The sequence below is a fragment of the Dysidea avara genome, chromosome 7 (genome assembly GCF_963678975.1).
Source record: "Dysidea avara chromosome 7, odDysAvar1.4, whole genome shotgun sequence".
NCBI lineage: Eukaryota > Metazoa > Porifera > Demospongiae > Dictyoceratida > Dysideidae > Dysidea > Dysidea avara.
In genome coordinates, this window is record NC_089278.1 from 13,912,195 (window position 1) to 13,933,391 (window position 21,197).

At 40.6% G+C, this 21,197-nt stretch overlaps 1 protein-coding gene across 1 annotated transcript in view; it reads left to right on the plus strand.

The window, feature by feature from the left end:
• Positions 1–21,197, plus strand: part of LOC136262599 (probable E3 ubiquitin-protein ligase HERC1) — a 39,481-nt gene that overhangs the window by 6,102 nt on the left and 12,182 nt on the right. The window contains exons 5-33 of the mRNA XM_066056982.1: positions 10–803; positions 1,015–1,069; positions 1,418–1,647; positions 3,029–3,160; positions 3,477–3,585; positions 4,366–4,606; positions 7,922–8,184; positions 8,947–9,053; positions 9,195–9,437; positions 9,640–9,864; positions 9,993–10,076; positions 10,250–10,788; positions 11,017–11,561; positions 11,615–11,653; positions 11,926–12,484; positions 13,187–13,301; positions 13,705–13,819; positions 13,981–14,877; positions 14,939–14,988; positions 15,059–15,105; positions 15,282–15,405; positions 16,272–16,527; positions 16,906–17,018; positions 17,220–17,288; positions 17,403–17,524; positions 17,989–18,193; positions 19,630–19,725; positions 20,047–20,229; positions 20,557–20,736. Coding sequence (XP_065913054.1) covers positions 10–803; positions 1,015–1,069; positions 1,418–1,647; positions 3,029–3,160; positions 3,477–3,585; positions 4,366–4,606; positions 7,922–8,184; positions 8,947–9,053; positions 9,195–9,437; positions 9,640–9,864; positions 9,993–10,076; positions 10,250–10,788; positions 11,017–11,561; positions 11,615–11,653; positions 11,926–12,484; positions 13,187–13,301; positions 13,705–13,819; positions 13,981–14,877; positions 14,939–14,988; positions 15,059–15,105; positions 15,282–15,405; positions 16,272–16,527; positions 16,906–17,018; positions 17,220–17,288; positions 17,403–17,524; positions 17,989–18,193; positions 19,630–19,725; positions 20,047–20,229; positions 20,557–20,736 — 6,737 coding nt within the window. The remainder of the gene's footprint in view (positions 1–9; positions 804–1,014; positions 1,070–1,417; positions 1,648–3,028; positions 3,161–3,476; positions 3,586–4,365; positions 4,607–7,921; positions 8,185–8,946; positions 9,054–9,194; positions 9,438–9,639; positions 9,865–9,992; positions 10,077–10,249; positions 10,789–11,016; positions 11,562–11,614; positions 11,654–11,925; positions 12,485–13,186; positions 13,302–13,704; positions 13,820–13,980; positions 14,878–14,938; positions 14,989–15,058; positions 15,106–15,281; positions 15,406–16,271; positions 16,528–16,905; positions 17,019–17,219; positions 17,289–17,402; positions 17,525–17,988; positions 18,194–19,629; positions 19,726–20,046; positions 20,230–20,556; positions 20,737–21,197) is intronic.

The window sequence follows — 21,197 nt, forward strand, 5'->3', positions numbered from 1 at the left end:
ATTTAATAGCTCTGAGTGTGTGGTATGTGTTGAGTCATGCCATCCCAGACTCCACAAATGAGAAATACTGTGAATTGATTGGCTCCACTTATCAGAACATCATCACTGCAGCGAGCCTGAGTGAAATGCCATTTGCTGAGCTGGAGAGCAAATCAAAGCCTACAAATGAAGAATTGCAGGCACATCTTCCTGCAGACGATATTTACTTTCAGTTAGCAATCAGTCAGTTTAACAATGAAGCTGTAAAGAAGATTTACAACACGATGATGAGTATGGCAAAGTTGAAGGATTGGAACACGTGCACAGATGAAGACGTGTGCCCCCAGTTGAAAAAGATATCTTCTGCTGCTCTGGCTTGTTTCTTAAAGCACACTGGACAATTGGAGAACTCTAAAGAAAGTCGGACTCGACCAAAGAAGGCTTTAGTAGACGTGTATCGTAGTGTGTTTTCCCTGAGGAGGACTGTGTTTGCCAATCGTCCCATTAAGAATTCTGAAGATGAAGACGAGACTCAGTATAAAACTGCTGTAGAAGAATTTGAGACAACCTGTAACTTAATTTGTTCAAGGCTGTTCTTTGTCATGTTGCTGATTAACCCTGTAATCAACGAAGGTAGTGATCGAATTTTGCCGTTGACTTTTAGTGGGTCAAAAGCAAAGTTGACTCGTTCAAAGAGAATTGGCAGTCCCAGTGCCGTTAGCCCCAAGAGACCTGGTTTCTTCAGGCTAGCTTCTCAGCCTGGCCCTACAAGTCAATCAGAATATGATATGGACAAGAAATCTGACAGTGTTGATTTTGCAAGCGTAAGTATGTGTAGTGTTTTATGGATATTTTAACTGCATTAGAGCAAGTTTTGTTGTACATGTAGGACTCTAAATAATTTGCAATTTGTAAGCGTGCATCTATTAGAGTGACTATACAGTGTAGGTATTGTAATCAGTTCATATGATTTAGTAAAGCAAATTCTAGTGACCCTGCAGCATTGTAATGTTGTACTTTCTTTGTTCTGCTTAGCCACTGGAGCACACTTTTAGTGTTGATGTGCAACAGGAGCCTTTTGATTCTGAAGGTAATAGTTATTATGTTGTATACCACATTGTGTACATATTTGTACAAGACCAGGGTGCACAGTAAGTGCCAAGTGCTGTCCTGACTGTCTTGTGCTGGGTCACAGTATATTGAAACCTGTCTAATCAGGCCACTGTGATAAGGTCACCTTTCTGAGGTAGCCATATATTGCAACAATACCCTAATGTGTTATTTCTGTACAAAATGACCGTAATAAAGTCACAAAGTTTTGACCTCAAAATAGACAGGTATCACTGCAGAGTATATTGTATGTAGTAAATCTCATAGCATGTCAGTGAAGAGAAATTAAAGGGGTTGTGTGTTTAATATTATCACTGATTGTCTGTAGAACTGAGCTTGAATGTTGTGAAGGATTCGCTGCGTCGACTGAAATTTCAAAAGGAGAGGATAGCTGTTCACGTCGACAATACTTCAACAACTACTTCACCCCAGACTATCTATCACAAGATGTGTAACTCCATCGTCAAGTTTGTGTCCATCACATCAACTGGTAATAAGCCACTGAAATCACTAGTGTCATTGCTCAATGCATTGCGATCTAATAAGGGTCGGGCACAGGTAAGCCACCTAATTATAATGTGACTTGTATTGTGGTGTGCAGCTTGTGTTGTAGCATATCATACAGTACGATAGTAGGGACCACAAAGGAGTAGGCGTGGCCCACAAAATAATCTTACCCAAAAAACAGCCTCAATTTCTCCCGATGACGATGAGGCAGTATTGGTTAGGTAAAAGTAAGTCCAAACAAACTTTCAGATCGACCCGAAATGCTTTCAACAAGTTGCTATGGAATTTTTAAAAAGCATTATTTAACGGAATTTTCTAGTGACTGACTGACTAAGTAATTGACTGATGCCTTCAGACAAGCATAACTCAATAACGGCTAAGGCTACGGGCTTGATTTTTTCACTGTTCGACGTTGCTTCGGCCCAACAGGTGCCTTTTGGCGTACCGCAGTACATACAATGCACTCTTCATGGACTTACCAGTGTCCTCCTTTGTGTACCATTCATCTTTGCTGACAGTAAACAGTGTCGATTTGGCGATAGCACGTGATGGCTTCCCTTCGTAACGGAAATCGTCTGTATTTGTCGTAGTGGCTATTTTGATAGCAGAGGTGCTTTTCAAACAGTTCTCGATTCGTACTGCTGTGTAACGGGTTGAACATAGCCAACAACAAAGTGTAATGGATACTTCACTTTTTCAGATGATAATTGATATAACCGGGGCGTGGCACCATTTCTTTCGGTATGCGTGGATTGCAGAGGTGCTTTTCGAACAGTTCTTGATTCGAAATACTGCTTAACGGGTTGAACAAAGCTGGCAACGAAGCGTAATGGATACTTCTACTTTTCAGACAATAATTGGGGGGGGGGGGGGGGGCGGTGCCATTTCAGATGCGGTATGCGTGGGTTCACCAGTCATAATACTGAATTATTTATTTAAAAAGTTAACAAGCAAGTACACAGAAAAATTTGCAATTTTCAACTAAAGTAGGGACCATAGCACATCATAAAAAGTACTGAAACAAGCTGGAGTAGTGCACGATATTAAATCACAGTAAAACAATAAGAAGCGTTATCCCTACTGCGCTCAAGATACCATAGTGGAAATTCACAGTAGGGTTATAACACTTCTTATTGTTTTACTGTGATTTAGTATCGTGCACTACTCCAGCTTGTTTCAGTGTTTTTTATCGATGTACTATGGTCCCTACTCTAGTTGAAAATTCCAAATTATTCTGTGTACTTGTATTATAAGACATTGTATTTTAACAAATGTTTTGTATTGTGGGATGTGTGACTTTTTGTGGTATGTATGTGGCTTGCATTGTAGTATACACTGTATGTGCTTGTACTTTAACATGTGACTTGTATTTTAACATGTGACTTGTACTTTAACATGTAACTTGTATTTTAACATGTAACTTGTATTATAGCATCGACTGGCCAGTGTGCAGCTACTGCTAAAGAGAATTCAGTTGGAGTTGCCATTAGACTGTGCCCTGCTTGATGATTGTTTCAAGTTCACTACGCTCTCCTTCCATATCACCTTCTGTCCTCACTACTTGGTGAGTTATTGAATGCTTGACATGTTCACTTACCCTCTGGTTTGGTACGTATTTGATGCTTGGAACCTCAACCCCCCTCAGGACCAATTTAGTGTTGAGATAACTGAACAGTCCTTAAAAGCATGAACTGGTGCATAAAAGTGTCACCAATATCATACACAAAATAATTTTCTAGTGACTCTGTACATCACTGAGGTTAAGCCAGCACATTCACAAACAGTACTATCATTGTATTGTTTGACTAAATAAATTATTGCTCAAGTACCTGATTTTCCACTTTTGTTGTATATGTGTAAAGATTATGTCTTTTCAACAGGAATATGTCAAGGCTGCATCCAGTCAGGTACAGCGAGAGATCAAGGTGACATTTGAAGATGTGTTCCAGCATGTCATCAAGTACTGGTTGAAGGATGGCTCTAAATTTGGTAAGGAATTGTTTGTGTGTAGGGCATGTGTCAGAGGAGGTTGGACACGATAGCGCTTCTGAAATTTATTACTGTTAATTACATATTTCTAATATGCGACGAGGAGTTGTGAGGAGGAGAAACATTTAGCAATGTCCATACTATACGTTACCTTGCACTTTTTAAGGTGAATGACAAATTCTTATTGCAAGGCAAGTGTGCGAGTTTCTAATTCTCTGTTTGATTCTCTGTGAGGCCAAGCTAGCGGCGTCCGCTTTTCTTTTTTACCCTGGGAGGCTATGTTAGTATGCACATTGCTTTCTTTGACAATTATTGTGCTAAAATACATGTATATAAGGCGTCCCTACAGTATTACACATCAATTCCACCTTCAAACGCTTACACATGTGATCCCCTTAGATTTCAAGAGCGATTTATGTGCCTGGAGTAGTGGGGTTGAATGGGGTAGACCGGCTGAATAGGCTAAACTTGAAGTGCACTCTCGAATGGTGTTTGTGAAAACTTTGGTGAGCACTTGGTTAAACTTTCAATACAAAATGTATGCACTCACATGTGCGTGTCCAACCTCCTCTGGGCATGCGTGTATCTCCAATGTATAATGTGTTTATACAGTAAAACAAACTGTCCAAATTAAGGACACAGTAGAAAGGCCTCTTTGATAGGAACATACATTTTCACCAAACTCGATAAGTCAAAATTCATGGCCTGTCCTATAGCGTCCATTAATGTCTACTGTTTACCTTGACTGTTTCATAACAGACATGTTCTTTCCCCCCCCAGGAGCTATAAACAACAAGTACCTTCTGTTGGGGTTGTCTCAATTATCATTCAATCATGAGCCAACTGACCTTCAGCTGTTCATCAACTCTGGAATGTTGCAGTTGCTAGGTGACCTTGTGTCTAGCCAACAAGCACAACTGGTGGCAGCTAGTGATGTGGAGAAAAAGAAGAAATATATACTTAACGAGCGAGTGGTCCTCAGCTGCTCTCAGCTACTGCAACTTATCGCTGTGAGAACCGGGTAAGTGGACTGCTATACTCTTTAGAGTATGGTTGTGGGGTTGCTTTGTGGCAACCGTATGTACTAGTTTTGTGTGTGTGTGTGTGTGGTCTGTCTGTCTATCTAAGAGCTTGTAATAGGCAGTAAATATCCATCGGCATATACATGGGGTACATTGTTAAATTTAGCAAGTTATCAACCAAAGCCATTTAACCTAGTCATTCTAAAATATGCACCCCCTTTGCTGTGCTTGCATGATTCTTGCATACTTGTACGCAGCTAGCATGATTTTTGCAAGATTATCCTGGAATTTTGGTTGACCGTGTCCGATAATCTTGAAAGTTACAAGAAAGACTACATCTTGTGAGATAAATGATTAAAGATTCTTACAAGTCTTGGGTCAATTTCAGGAATTAATGGCTCTTCATTACCATAAATACCAGCGCATGTGGTGTGTTTCTGAGATACAGAGATTTGAGGTTGCTTTGTTACCATTGGTAGTATCAAAAAATGTATGTGTAACTGATATAGCCATACTCTTCGTGGAACTCAAACATGCATTCAAATTTCATTGGCTGTTCACTGCACATGCCAAATTTCATTGGCTGTTCACTACACATGCATGAAGAAATCAGTATCAAGCAACCTCAAAACCTCTGTTTATTGAGACCTGCTCTAAATTAGGTCACTAGCCAACTGTCATTTGTGTTGCGTATAAACTGGTAGTACACCACCACCACTGGTTCTGGTACTCGCTGTAAACAGGTAAAGCTCACTTGTGGTGTCCAAGCCCACTTTAGCCATGTGGTGCTCTAACATTGTAGGTCAGCATCCTTGTCCTAGCAATTAAAACATCACTGCCTTGCCAGAGCTGTCTTGCTGCGTGGGATCCAAAGTTTAGCCATTCCTTCAGCAAGCGTGACATCACTTGCCTTAATATGAATGGCTTCGTCAAACCTGAGAAAACCTGCAAAAGCTAGCAGGCTAAGGGTAGTGATATTTGCAAGAGTCGGACGGGAGTTTATGTCCTCAACCATGTCAGTCAGCATATCTACAGCCACAAGTTTCTTCAACTGCACAGGCTTGCAACACTGTTCTGCAGCAGAGCTTGTATGAATGCTGAGTTTGCTGAGGATTCTATCCCTGCTAGCGTGTGGACCCAGTTAATTGCATTGACAGCTTCTTCTGCAGTAGACTTGGATTCAGGGGCGGTTAGCAATACTCTGCAGATACAAGGCAATGTGTTGTTTCCTAGCTGGAAATACTTGCAGGCTATGGACTGAAGCCTAGTAGCACAAACATTGAAAAGCTCTAGGTACTTCTTGGCAGATGAGTCTGCTCTGCTCTTGAGCATCGTGTTTGGTAGCTGAGAAGCAAGCGTAGGGTCCTCAAGGTCCTTCGGCATGAGCCAGTTCCCTACCATCTGGATATGTGTGGTAATAGCATAAACATGTGATTCAATATTCCAACATGGAGTCCCAATTGACATTATTGTGCTTATCATTCAACTCAGAAATCTTATAACTGTCTTGTGCAACATTTAGAAAAAAAATTTTTTAATGCAGCATACCAGCACCTGGGCTGGTGCATTAAATTTTACCTACCCAGCACTTGGGCCTGGTGCATTGACATAGCAAATACATGTTATAGATAAAACCTATTGTATACCACATACATAGTCTACACATAACCCTATTGCATGTACCTATACAAAATATACCATGGCTGGTTAGCAAATTCTTGCTGTGGCTTATTGACCCACATGCTTGTAGTATGCACAGACCAAAAAAAAAAACAAAAAAAAACTTGACTTGCAGTTACAAAGAATTGTGAAACCTTTGCAATACAGGAAGTCACCTGAAATGTGACCTATCAGGGTTGTGGTGATGTAATTTGGGCACATGTCAAAGTTGATGGATCACATTTTTCGGTTGGCACTTTACAGTTGCAAACATTCCACAAACCTCTGTAGCACAACGCTCACACCATTAGGTGTACACAGCATGATTATTACTAATATCCACCAAATGATCCAGTCTACCTCCCCCTAGCCCTGGCTGGACACTGTGCCCTCAGGTGTCAGGCAGTGGAAACATGGGAGTGGTATCCTTGTAAGGGGTCCTGGTGGTCCAGCTAGTTCATGAGTATGGGAGGTTGGGGGTGCGGTGGTGGGCCAAATGCTGGATGTGGTAGCATATAAGACAGTGCCTACTACTGAAGAGGCCAGCAAAACTATGACTCACAGGCTGAGGCAATGACTCCCTCTCACTAACTGTCCTCTTTAGTCGCCGTCTCTTGCTCCATTGTCCGCTCTCTGTGTCTAACCATTTCTTAGCATCCTTCTCATCAATGGTGATCTCTTCCTTTGGGTACTCTTCCACTGCATCCCAGCTGCATTCTGAGCTATCCGCAAGGCGGATAAGCTTCTGCTGTACCACTATGGCATCCAAACCTTCTTGAAGCTGCTCTCTTGAACAGGTGCTGCCCAGGTTGTTCTGGCTTCAGATTGTCCAACATAGATGTGGCTGACTTGGTGGCATTGTTTACTGACTGGTTGAAGGTGAACTGATGCTCATTCCCTTTTCGGCGAAAGATTGGTTTGGGTTCCTTCTTTTGTATCTTCCAGACGATGAAGTGGGTTGTCTCTTCCTGGCTGTCTGCTACCTCCATCTCAAGCATTCGAACTTGGCATTAATATCTTGCTGGATCTGCTCATAGGCTGAGTCCATGGATTTGAGAAGTAAGTCCAGTTTCTGTGAGTTGTCCATCCTTCAGAAGTGTTTGTAACTCTTGAATAGCAGGCTAGTAACTTTACAACTTTGACACTTTTTGCTAAAACAGCCAACACTGTTGCACCTATCAGCCTAGAATGAACATGTGTTCATCCCATATGAAGGAATAACACACCAGGGCTCAACCCAGAATATTAAGCTGGGGGGGCATGCTCCCCCAGGAAAATTTTGAAAATTTAGGTGTAAATATACTCAATTTTGGTTGTACTGTGATGCTATTGAATATTGACCATTTGATTAAACAACTTTGGAATCAATTAAACCTTTCAATTTCTCAAGGCTTTAGATGTAAACCTGGGGGGGGGGGAGGAATAGCTAACCCAGGGGGAGCCTGTGCCCCCCCAGATTAACCCCTGCACATGTATAATGTATTAAAAAATTTTCTGTCTAATTCACAAGCTCATCCGACATAAAATACGTATCTTTTGTGTTTGTGCTTATACTTAAGGTCCTTTACAAGAGCTTTTTAATAAGTACTACAACTATATATTTTATCCCCATATATGGCTACAATGCTGTCTATCATGATTTGTTAATATTACAGGGAGAGACTTGATGTGCTGAAGTCAACACCTGAAGTAATTCAGTCACTGCTAACTGCTCTATACCATCAATTCAACATCTTCTCACATTCCAGTCAACTAGAAAGAGAGTCTGCCACTGCCAGAGATAAGCGACTGTTGAAGTTATTCAATTTTATGCTCTTCCTCAAAATGCTGTTCTCAAATTTCCCTGGACTAATGGAGTTTGCTGACATCAAGAAATGGTTTATGCACTTCAAGAGCATAGCTACTAGTAGTTGCCAAGGTATGTGTTATGTTCTGTATACATAGTTTATTCTTGGTTAAGGATTTGTTTTAATTGTGCATGAGCCTGGTAACTAGGGCTGGGACGAAGCTTCGAATGCTTCGTGGGTTCAAAGGTTAAGTAAAGTTCGAATTATAAACGTATCCTTCGAAGCTTTGTAAAACGCTCATAGCCTATGAAAGAATACAAATAAACGTCATTATCTTTATTGCAGCTGCTTATTCCGCTTGCGTGATCAATGTTCGTCTCTGCGATCGATCTTTGTGTGCCACGCCCACTTTTAAACCATCGCAGTTCAGCTTGCTACCATAGTTGCAGCCTTGAAACACCTTATAAAGTGATAGATGATGCATGGAAAGGTTACTTTTAGCCATTACTTGGTGTTTACCTATGCATGAATTCAGTATAGCAGACATGCCCATTTGCAATTGATTGATCGCGTCATTCAGTACTGCTGCTATGCACTTTCCAAATGTGTACAAACTTATTAAATAGGTTTAGAAAGATAAAACTTAAGAAGGATGTGCATAAATACAAGAAAACCTGTAACTTGAAAGCTAACACCGAAGCTTCGAATGTTTGAACATTTCATTAGCAAATATTCAAAGGTAAATTTCAATATTCGTCCCAGCCCTACTGGTAACAGCTTAATATTGTTGGAAGTTTAGATATTGTGTGGGTTAAGTTAAAGAGATATATAACATGTTTGCATTATAGTTACTATGGTGTGTGGCTACTGTTTGTTCCTCTTTCTTGTTCCAGACACTCTTAGTAAGGTTGCCAAGAAGACCATCTTGTTGTCGATTCAGTTGCTAGGTGAACTGTTGATTACCAAATCTGACAAATTATCAGTTGAAGTTGAGGCACAGGTAAAGTGGTGAATTGAGTGTGCATTTTGTGGGTTTGGGTAAGACCTTTTTAATGATGTCACCTTAGCTGTGTTTGGGACTTACTTGACATGGCCAGTATAATGAGGTGGTCTTATTAACCACACACATTATGTCCACCAGGAGCTGATGAACATGCTATCCAGTTTCATGTTCATTGATCCAAAGAACACTTGTCTACAGTACTATGTGGAGGCCAAGTCACAGCCAGACTATGAAACTATAACTGCGGACAATTTTGTAGTAGGAGACAATTGGGTCGGGTGCTCTATGTCAGCTAAGAATTGTTTGGTCCATGAAGAGGATGTTCTTGGATATGCCTTTGGGGCTTGTTTGTCTACTGCTGGAGGAGAATCTCAGTGGACTGTACGTAATGATTATAATATTATGTAACTTGTACCATGCTACACTAATGCGCACACACACACACACCACACACACACACACACACACACACACACACACACACACACACACACACACACACACACACACACACACACACACACACACACATACACACACTGTACTTCACAACTGGTTCCCATTCATACTCTACCCTTTACAGGTCCAGTACAGTTCAGTTAAGGGATCGTTTTCAGTTGGAGTGTGTCACATGCCACTAGACCTCAGTCAGGCTGACTCACATGATCACTGCTGGATGATGGACTGCTATACTGAAGGTTGTTCAGCTGATGATATTCCAACTGATGCTACCCTTGTGGGTGTTAATGATGTGATCAGCTTGACTTATGATGGGACTAGCAAGCAACTGTCCATTGTAGTGAATAAGGTGTGTGTGTGTGCATGGGTGCGTGTGGGTACATATGTATATGCGTGTGTGCGCGCATTTACTGTCAATGTTGTAGTGTCACATATACTGGCATATCTTACTTACAGTACAATGTGTTGTGTACATAGATCGAGAAGACTTTCACAGACATTCCTGGGGAGATATATTCAGTTGTGGTGTTACGACACAAGGAAAAGGATACTAAAGCAAACGTGCGTATACATTAGTTAGAGTTATAAGGATGATATTCTGTGTAATGTGCAAGCATTGTATACATACAGTACATGTGTATAACTAAGTGTGTATAATTGTGTGCACAACTTTTAGTATTGTGTGTTAGTTTGTAAAATCTAAGTGTGTGAATGTGATGTGTGTGCTGTTGCAGGTGACAGTTTCTGACATCACTTACAAACAGTTGAGGGGTAAAGTTCCAGCTGCTGAACTCATTCAAAACGTGCTCAACAACATTTACCCAGCCAAACAGTCCATGCTGGCTACCTTCAATGCAACTCTAGTCAGTGCTACAATTGATCTGCTAAGGAAACTACAAGAACAAAGCCACTGGAAACAAGCTATAGCTAATGTGGTGTCCACTAGGATTAATGCCATCCATGAGCCATTGACACAACTGGAGACATTATTTACTGGTGCCATTCCTGAAGGAGTTAGCATGGAGTTAGAGTCATCGTCTGAAGCATTGTCAATGACATGTGTTAAGTTACAACAGCTCTGCTGTGATGTGTGTCCTGCATTACTCATAGTTGGAGGATTTGACGCTTACTTCAGTCTTGGCAGGCATTGTACACTGCCACAGTCTGCTGTGGCTGAGATCGGCTTTTCACCAAAAAATGCATTCATTGATTCTATGAGTGATACTGGTGTTGAAATGAAATACTTCAACCCAAAAACTAAAGCAGAAGAAACGTAAGTCTATATTTGTAGAGATTAATGTAAACTCCATACATGGTACTGAAAGCTTTATTTGTGTACATAGTTATTGGTTAATAAATGTGTGCTCAGGGTTGACTATTACAGAACATCGATTTTGTATCTACAAAATACTCTAATTGAATAGTCATCTTTAAATTTGGATAATCAATTGCCCACTGTACGTGGTCCAATGTTTATAGGACTTTATTGTGTTGTTAACAGGCATACTGTTCGTGGTAAGACTGAAGTCAGAGGGATACAACCACTTCCTCCATTCAACTTTGACACTAGTCTCATCATTGACAAAATATCTCCTCAGACTCTGAGTGGTTTAGTAAAACTAGCAGGATTTGTGCAGGACTTTTCCAACAACTTGTTGAATCAGCTACAAGACAGCAATGAGACCTGCCCCTCACCACCAACATTGTTTGACTTTCAAACAGTTGATCGAACATTCTCGCAGATGTTAGAATACCAGTCCTTGCAATTGATGATGCTTCAGTTTTCTGCAATAAAATGTTGTGAAGTTTTGCTACAAGATGGTAGCCTGTTGAGCTACCTTGCTCCAACTGTTAAAGAGAGGACAGTCCTCGTTGATGGAGGTGTTGTGGACCCCATTGCCATGATGGAAGTGATGAAGGAAGTCGTGAAGAATTTGGTGGCCTGGGCTGTGAAGCCTTCTCCAATGATTGATGCTGTTACGTTTCCTGACCTTGAGCGACTTCACTTGTGTATTAGCCATCGAACTTTGTTCAAGATTGTTCAAGGTATAGTATTGTGTGTGTGTGTGTCTGTGTGTGTTATATGTCTACTGTTACAGAATTGGATGGTGAGGAATTAGCTGCAGCTGATGATGGAGGTATGTCTTAGAAACAAATTTTTTATAAGCACATTATGCAAGTCAAAATTGAGCAGTTTTAATGTTTTGTTTGAATAGCTGCCACAAACAGCACCATAAACAGCACCATAAACAGTACCATAAACAGCACCATAAACAGCACCATAAACAGCACCATAAAATAAGAATGAATTAGAATGTTGGTCATGTGTAAACAAGTCCAGTATAGGGCAACCAGTGTTGTCATACTATACAAGATATACATGTCATTTATGTTGTTTTTTATGGTACAGGTACTGATGTACCAGCTCCACCCCCAGCCCCTCCCCCTCCTCCACTTCCTACATTTGGATCACCTCCCCCAGTACTCCCCAGCAGTTTGCCTAATCAACCTTCTGGTCCTTCTACTACTGGACCTCCACCTCCTCCACCTTCAGGAATAGTGCCACCACCACCACCTCTTCCCCCTAGGGGAATTCCTCGATATACCCGACGTTCTGGTTCCCCACTTCCTATTGCTGGTCCTCCCCCTCCTCCCGGAAGTGGAGCTCCACCCCCTCCACCTGCTGCAGGTGTCCCTCCTCCACCTCCACTTCCACCACCACAGCGACGGCAACGACGGCCATCAATACCTCAACGTCAGCCTGCTGCATCACCTCCACCAGCAGCCAGACCACCCACCCCTCCAATGGTGAACACACTGATAGAGATGGGTTTTGACCGGCCAGTGGCTAGGATAGCTGTTGAACGATGTGAGAACTACGACAGCTCCAGACCTCCTGATGAGAACCTGGATGTGCTGCTAAACTGGATCTTGGATCATCCAAATGCTGTAGCTGATGAAGAAAAAAGGTTAGCAGGTTCTACTTTACTATCCTTAAAATTGTATCTGTAGATACAGACAGTCTGTATTCCTTATTTGGAACTACAGGGCATGTAGGTCCAAACTGAAGGGAGGTCAAGGGATAAAAGGGCTTGTACATGGTTAAAATTTATAACAATTGAAACTTGTGGATTGTTCAAGCAAATATTGACACCAGTTGCTACTAGGGGCAGCAGAATTTTCAGCTGAATTTGTAAGACAAAATTCCCTGGTTTTTATACATGTAAATGCAGTGCAGACTCCTATTGATAAGATACTCTGATAGAACATGTAATGAATATAAGGTTGAATGCAGAGCAAGTTCAGGGTCCCAGTTGTTGTTGTTGTGGCTCCTTTGGCGTATATCTCTGCTGCATGTTGCTGGAGAATTGAGTTTTTGTAGACTTTAGCCTTTACTCAGGTCACTAGTGGGATAGCAATTTCAGTGAAAGTCAGATGTGCTGTTTACTGTGGTAAACATGCACATACAATGGAACCAGCTATCTTACAATAAGTGTCCTGATTATCAAAATGTACAGATTTTCAGGTTTATGTACTGACAAATACTTCATAAATCGACCTTAACTAAAGGTCTCCAATATGCAGTTGTCCTAGAGTGCCCACACTAACAGCAGGTCCTAGTACATTGTCTAGTATAATTTATTTTATACAGTGTTCTGATTTGTGTACAGGTTGGAGGAAGAAGAACAGAAACAAAGAGAAGCTCAGCAGAACAAGGCCACGTCACCTCCGGTTGGTGATGGTGAACCATCTGCCGACCAACAATTCCTCAAGTTGATGAATGTGGTATGTGTAGCATATACACAGTAGTGATGTATGGCTGATAGACTACTGATCTAGAAAATGTTAGCTGACCATTTTGTTACTGATTCCAATCGACCAAGGCTTCATGTGGGAATCTTGCAACAATTCATACCCTCATGTGTACATCATAGCTTACTGCTAAATAATGATCATTTACTGTACTCAGTACCTCTGGCCTTAATCCAGACGTTAGCCATGTTGGCTTATTGCTACTAAACTTGGGATTAAATTGCTTGTTTCATTGTGATGGTCCCTACTACTTAGTTATACTTGTGATAAATCTAGTATGATCTAAAAGCATTGCCACGTACAGTGTGCGTGTGCATGCACATTTGTGTGGCGTGTCGTAACATACAGTATATCATACTCACCATTACATCGCTAGGAGGTAAGAGGTGGTGATGTGGCTGCTGAAGAAGCTCAAGCCAGGAGGAGGCCTGACTTTGGTGATACCAAACATGCTCCACATCTCTTGGAAGGACCAAGCATTTATGATGAAGGTCTGTATATTAGTAGTAGCCATGTTTTGTGAGAGACTATGTATGTGTGTATGTACGTACGTCTGTTAGTACGTGTGTGTATGTTATGTAAGGGTATTGCTGTGATGTTTTTTATGCTGTACTTGTCCTAACCGTTCGACGTGTTCTTGGTCTCCCTGCAGTGCCAGACATGATGTTGGGAACACTCAGCAAGACTCGTGAATCAGTGGAGAGTTTGCTAGCTGCTCTGAAGTTGAATAGAAAGAACCCCACATTGAATGTGATCAGATTCTTGTCTTCTCCAAATCAACTTGGCTCTTTTAATGCTGAGGGAGATGAAACAATTACATCAACTCCAGATGGTGAACCTTATCGAGTCACTGATAATGGAGAGAATCTTCTGGCTGAAGCCGTAGCCTTAAAAACTGCTGAGGAGTGCTTGTACGTTCTTAGTCAGATCAACATCAGTGCACAACTAATTGTGGCTAGGCGGGTACTTGTTAGTGTTATGTCTTCTCTGGAGAACAAGCCGTACGACTTATTATCCAGTCTAAATCTCTCTGAGATTCAGAACTATGTTAGATTATTACAGCTTTCAGCTGCTGGAAGATTTGGAAATCCTAACACCAGCACAACATCCAGTAATTCAATGCTAAGCACCACAGGAAATATTTCTTTCATCTGTAAAGGAATTGCTAAAATCATTTCAAAGAGTGAAGAAGCAGCTAAAAAGTTAATTGAGTCTTGCTCTCGTGATTTATTCATCTTAGCTGTGGGTGGAGTGTCAGTCTTAGAACAGTCTAAAGCTCTCAAAGTCGGCGAGATAGCCGGCAAGATTTCAGAACTATCTATACTCAGTAACCCGCCATTTTCGGTCACCAGGTATCTAGTGGAGATTGCAGTAAAAAGTTTTGAACACTTCACGTCCATTGGACACAACCATTTCTCAGTGTTGGCTGATGCCTTCGCTAGTTGCATGTACTCTACTAAACTACATAGAAATGAGCAGGCATGGGCCACTGAACAACTGTTAGCATTGTTTGCTCTTGTGTCTAAGAAATCTGGCAAACTGAATATAGGTTAGTAGTGTTTAAGGGTAGCAAAAGATATGTGTGACGTTGTTGTGCTGTTCATACGTAGCTGTTGATATGTTTGCAGAAGAAATGGCCCACCATGCTACAGATGCTGAGGTATGCTGATCGTAATTCCATGTCTAAATAGTTTTATTAGTAATTATAACTGTCCTTTTTCCATCTTTAGACCATCTCTGCGTGTTGCACTGAGACAAGTGAAACTCTGCTGACACTGTAAGTTTAATATCCATGAAACCTGACAAAGACATTGGTCCTATTCCATGCACTCATTTTACAAAAGGAAGCCTTATCTCAAACTTACAGTTTGCAGTCTTGATATACTTGTTATACACCCTGTACATGTAGTGGTAGTGTAGTGTGTACACTGTCCTAATCACTCACCTCTCTAGGGACTGCTGTGGACAACTGTCAGAATGGAAGTTCACCGAACAGTCAACTCCTAACCCACTAGGAGTACCCAAACAACAGGATGGGCTGGGTGATAGTATGGCACCAATACTGTCAGACAGTTTGGTAAGTGTTTCAATTTCACCAACCAGGTATAGAAATGCAATTTGTACCTAATGGACAACTTACAGAAGCTTTGGCTCCAATTTGCACCAAACAAGCAGCAGCAAGTAGCATAGTAACTTGGTCTTTGTGTGACAACACGTGGACCTTAGTCCCGTTAGGCTAACTAGCTTTTTATAGCACACTCTATTTTTGCCGTATAGAGTTACCGACCATGTGATCCGTGGAGGCACTTTAATTTAAAGAGCCAAGAAGCTTCTGGTCTAAATCGGAGGGATCCGCTGGCCTGAAGTGTTGTAGATCACTGGTAAAATCTGGACAAGTTAGCAATAATTAAGATCTTATGGAAATCTTGAAATCTCACTTGAAATCTTTAAATATTTTGAAATCTCATCCCTGGTTTTATTGAGTATCCCTCGTCTGAATCAGTGGATGTAATACACTACTGTGGTTAAAAACAATTTATTGCTATGGTTTTTGTACATCGAGAGTTCATCAAGAAGCGAGGAAGGCCAAGATGAACAGCAAATGTCACCATAACTTTTGAATAAAGTGCTTACGGAACAATCCATATGTTTCATTGTTAAACTCATCAAGAGAACCCAATGGCACCTTGTTTTTATCCTATGAATGGAGTACGTAGCAGATAAAGTGACAACAGACAAATTTGCACAGAGCTCACAAGACAATTACTTGGCGTCCCGAGGGTTAACAAGCCTTCAAAACTGTTGCCTGTTCTCTCATAAATGACACATTGAGGTCAACTTTTTTTTTTGTCAGCCATCCATGCAATCAGTTAGTTAATGTCCATACAATAATATACCTCAGACATGAATAACATTAACATAGTATTGTGTTGTTGTATTTAGAGGACCTTTGGATGTGTGGCAGTCTCCCTGGGCAAGTCACTGTACATATTGCGACAAAGAGACCACAAGAAATGTGAACACATCTTCCCCACTAACATCACCAGTCATCAGTGGGTACCTGTGACGAAGGAGACTTCTAATGCCACCCTTGTCGTCGGCGAAGAGAGTGGTGCCGTATCCTTAGTGACACTAACCAATATCCGAACTGTTGTTGATTTGGACTCCACTGTTGCTCCAATGATGGAAAATCTTGATGGTAAGATGTTGTGCATTTGTACCCAACAGTGTGTGTTCTATTAGAGTGTTTGGATGAGCACAACATATGAACTTATAAAGCTCAACTTAATGCCCTTTCCATTGAGCTAGCTCATAGTAGTTTACCATTAATCCCACTTCTGACGCCATGTAACATTATCCTATAGCATCCAGTGGATGTACTTGTTGTGTGTCACATCATACATACAGCATTCATATAAGCTAGTCCATAGTCATATGACGTCGTAGTTATAGGACTGGTGGTTATTATTACATCTACTGCACACTGTAATGGCCTTATTTGGTGTACTTGCATTGCCAATAACAGTGTGTGGTTAAAATTTTACAATTTAGAGCACTATCATCATATTATTTGTAGGAGCTGTCACTCACATATTACCATCACTGGATAATGAGTGTGTGGTGGTATCTACGGAGACTGATGCTCTAACCATAGAGAAACAGAACACTACATTCTCCAGCAGTGTAAAGGTGAGAATGTGCCTAGACTGCAAGTTATGTGGAGATCAAGTCACTAAGTTATTCTGAGTTATTGTCAATATCAGGATTCCAGCTTTCTTGTGTGAGATCCGTGTAGGATAGTGGCTATACTATATTTTGTCCTGTATACTGTTTAGATGGTAATAGATGGTTTTTCACACGTGTGTGTTGTGTGTGTACTCTTGTTGTTAGGTGAAAGAAATGTCATGGCTTCTACAAAGCAACATTTTGGCTATTCTTGACCACAGTGGAGTGTTACAGGTGTGTGGTGTGCGTTTGTGTTCATCTTCCGATATGCATTAATTAATCAATTAGCCTATATCACATGTCATATTGTCAGTACTACATATACCCCACCTTCTACTCCACTTACAGTTATGGTCTACGGCTAACATCAATGAGGTAGTGGTGCTGTGTACTCTACCAGAGGCTGGAGTAACCACGATGCTCACAGCTTGTATTGGTGCTGATGACAGTAGTGTAATGGTGTTGTTCAGGTGAGGACTCTGACTTACAGTATGCATGATATCAGCATGGATAAATTTGCTATACACTCTTAAAGGTAATACTCTTAAATTTGCAGTTTTATGCAGTACCAACCGGCTAAGTAGACAAGCCATGGGCATGCACCTAGATTCCTGAAATTGTATTGTATGTATGTATGTACACCCTGTATGATAAGTAAATTTGGCACTCCTTGGCTCAGTGAGAGCGCATGATCCACACACCCCATTGCTTCTGTTCCATTTTTTCTCAGCACTGGTTAAGTTTTGTGGTTAATACACTTCAACTTGAAGCGAGTGGCTCATTGGAATATTGTTGGTAAACAGTAGATGTCTGGGTTGGGCCAGAGTATAAATACTTATCAAAAACAGTATGTATGTGTGTCTGCTCCTTTGCAAGCTTAAGATCGGTTGTGGTATGCATACATACGTACTATATTGTTTACTTGTTAATACAGTGGTCATGTTGATGGAGTGGTACGATTGTGGGAGTACATTCCACAGTCTAACTCTCAGGCTGGTTACACCACTGGCGGAGTACAACTGATATCAACTCTGGGAGAATCTCGAGAAGTAGCTGTCACTTCGTTAGACATCACTTACACTATGTCACTACTGGCAGTAGGCTGTGAGGATGGCTGCATCAGCGTCTTGGATATGGAGGTTAGCCCAGCTCTTAGCAAAAAAAACTGGGAATGAAAGATATGATACAGTAGGACCTATACTATCTGACCGCCAGTCTTAGTCAAGATATATGTGACCTAATTTTAAAAAATCGTCGATATCCGCACAATTTTCAAAATGCATTTTATTTGTTCTTTGTTTTCTACAGGGACAGAGGAATGGATTAGCTAAGTTTCAGCTTTCTAAGTTAAGCAGCGTTGGAAATACAGCACTAGACAGCTGGACGAGCAAATAATTCGACATGTACAGAAGTTATCGAGAAAAGAAACTACAGGCGCTTACATAAACCATCATAACTTACTGATACAATGACGTACGGAATTGAATCTTGGCTCATTGTGTTCGCCATGAATTTGTGCATCCACCAAGGTATAGCTTTTCCCCCAGGTATGCTTCTGTGTTCGAGAAGGAAGGCAAATTTACGGGAAAACGATCGTCGGTAAATTCTTTCATCACTGCAACGTAAACAAACGTCTGTAACTTTGGAATCTTTTCGTGTATGGAGATGAAACAAGGATTTTTGTACTCCCTGTGAACAGGCAAACACGATGATGCCCAGGATTTATCCATTGGCAGTTTAATTCGCCCACCAGCAAGGCGATAAAAACTTACATAATTTTTTTTCTGGAGCTTGCATTTTTTACCCATAGTTTTTAAATGCGTTTTATTACAAAAGTACTGTTGTACATATATCGACGGTTTTCCAAAATTCGGTCACATATAATGTGTTTGGATAAATTAAACCCATTCATTATGTATAGAGTTTCTTTCAACTACAGTAGGACCTCTATTATCCGAACACCTGTGTGCCACTTCATTCATAAAGGGTGTTCAGATAAGTGAATTTGTTCAGATAACTGAAGCCCATTCATTTGTATAGAGTTCAACCCAACTACTCTAATAGAACGTTCACCTAATGACGAAATACTCTAATAGAGCAGTCACTTATACTGTTCGGATAATCAAGATTTGGATAATTGAAGTCCTACTATACCTCTAGTAGAGCTAGTTTCTCAGTCACATAGTTTTTTTTTTGGTGCTTAAAAATGTTTTTCGGTTACACTTTTCTAAATCAAGTCATACACAATTCAGAGATACTGGCTTTAAAGTTTTGTCTTTTAAAAACCCAGGGTTTATGGCTCCACTGAAATACTCATTAAATTATCAACCATGTTTCTTGTTGCAAGTGTCTAATTTTAAGTTAGTAATGTTGTAACAATGGAACCTCTTTATATGAACCATAAAACAAGCCTTTAAAGACAATAAAATGGCTTCTCACAACAATCTATCTGGTTTACTTGACCGATCCAAGATTGCTTCCTACTCCATTGTATAGTGTTCTACTGTGCAGCTCATATAATCTGTTAGGCTATACACTATTGGAGGTGATGGTTGATTCATTATTTATCACACAGGATGGATCATTGTTGAAGTTCGCCAAACTGGAGCAGAAAGTGACACAACTAAAGTGGACCAAATGGGGACTGGCTGCTTGTACTGATAAAACTAAGGTGATGTGACTGTACACTACTGTACACACAACATGGTTAAGTTTATCTGCACCTACAGCACAAGCGACACAATCCATTAATGCCTATACGAATCTGACAATTGTTACTTTAATAAAGGGATATTGAGTACACTTAGTTTAGTGTACTAGTAGCCACCAGATACTGAAATCCCTAAAAATATGTCCACAATCCAGTAACAACCTATGATTTTTTGAAGTCAACAAAGCACTGTCGTGAACCCACAAAATAGTAACAAATTGCAGCACTCAATTTTATGGATACCCAGTCCATAATCACACAGCATGTTATCTGTTATTGTAGGCCCTCCATCTACTCAAGTTGGATGATCTCTCATCAAATGATTGCGAAGAGGATCGTTACTTCCGTGCATGTCTACCCGTGTTGAGTTCATTTGGTGTAACCGACTTGTCATCTGTTCCTTGTCTTGTTGCACTGCTGAAGAACCTACATCTCAGTTTGAAGTCACAATATGCTTATGAAGAGGTTTGTGAGCAAGTAGTACCATCACTGTGCATGCATTGTCTTTTTGTGGTTGCTTAGAGTAGCTGCTGTAGTATTTAGCTAAAATATTAGGATGTATGAAGTTGTCCATCTGGAAAGAAAGATTACATGCCTAAGTATGGAACTTAATTAGAAATTAGGTGGTTCATTTCTTGGCATAAGAGGATGGTACGTACTTTAGGTTGTCTAAAGGCTGTTATGTTAGGCCACCAGTACAGTGTATACTTTGAGTCTTCACTACTGTAGTCTACAGCATCACCAAATAGTTTTGTTAGTATGATGTAGTGATCATGTGCTACTGCTCCACAGGCTGAGGTTGTCAGCAACCAATTGGTGCACTCAAAGTTCCTTCAACATTTGATCTCGTTGGCATTTGGACTGGGAATTGTTCCAGTGATACTACGAGAACGTACCCACTTGTTCCTTAAGCCGGCATTCACCCTGGACCCCTCCTGGGAGTGGTTGAAGACTTGCAGTCATTGTCTAAATGTTAGTACTGTATGTTGAGTAGTGTTGGGAAAAAATTAGGACACTTTGTGTTTTTGTTTGTGTTAGTGTAGACATACTGTATTGGTGTAGACATACTGTATTAGTGTAGACATACTGTATTAGTGTAGACATACTGTATTAGTGTAGACATACTGTATTAGTGTAGACATACTGTGTTAGTGTAGACATACTGTATTAGTGTAGACATACTGTATTAGTGTAGACATACTGTATTAGTGTAGACATACTGTATTAGTGTAGACATACTGTATTAGTGTAGACATACTGTATTAGTGTAGACATACTGTATTAGTGTAGACATACTGTATTAGTGTAGACATACTGTATTGGTGTAGACATACTGTATTAGTGTAGACATACTGTATTGGTGTAGACATACTGTATTAGTGTAGACATACTGTATTAGTGTAGACATACTGTATTAGTGTAGACATACTGTA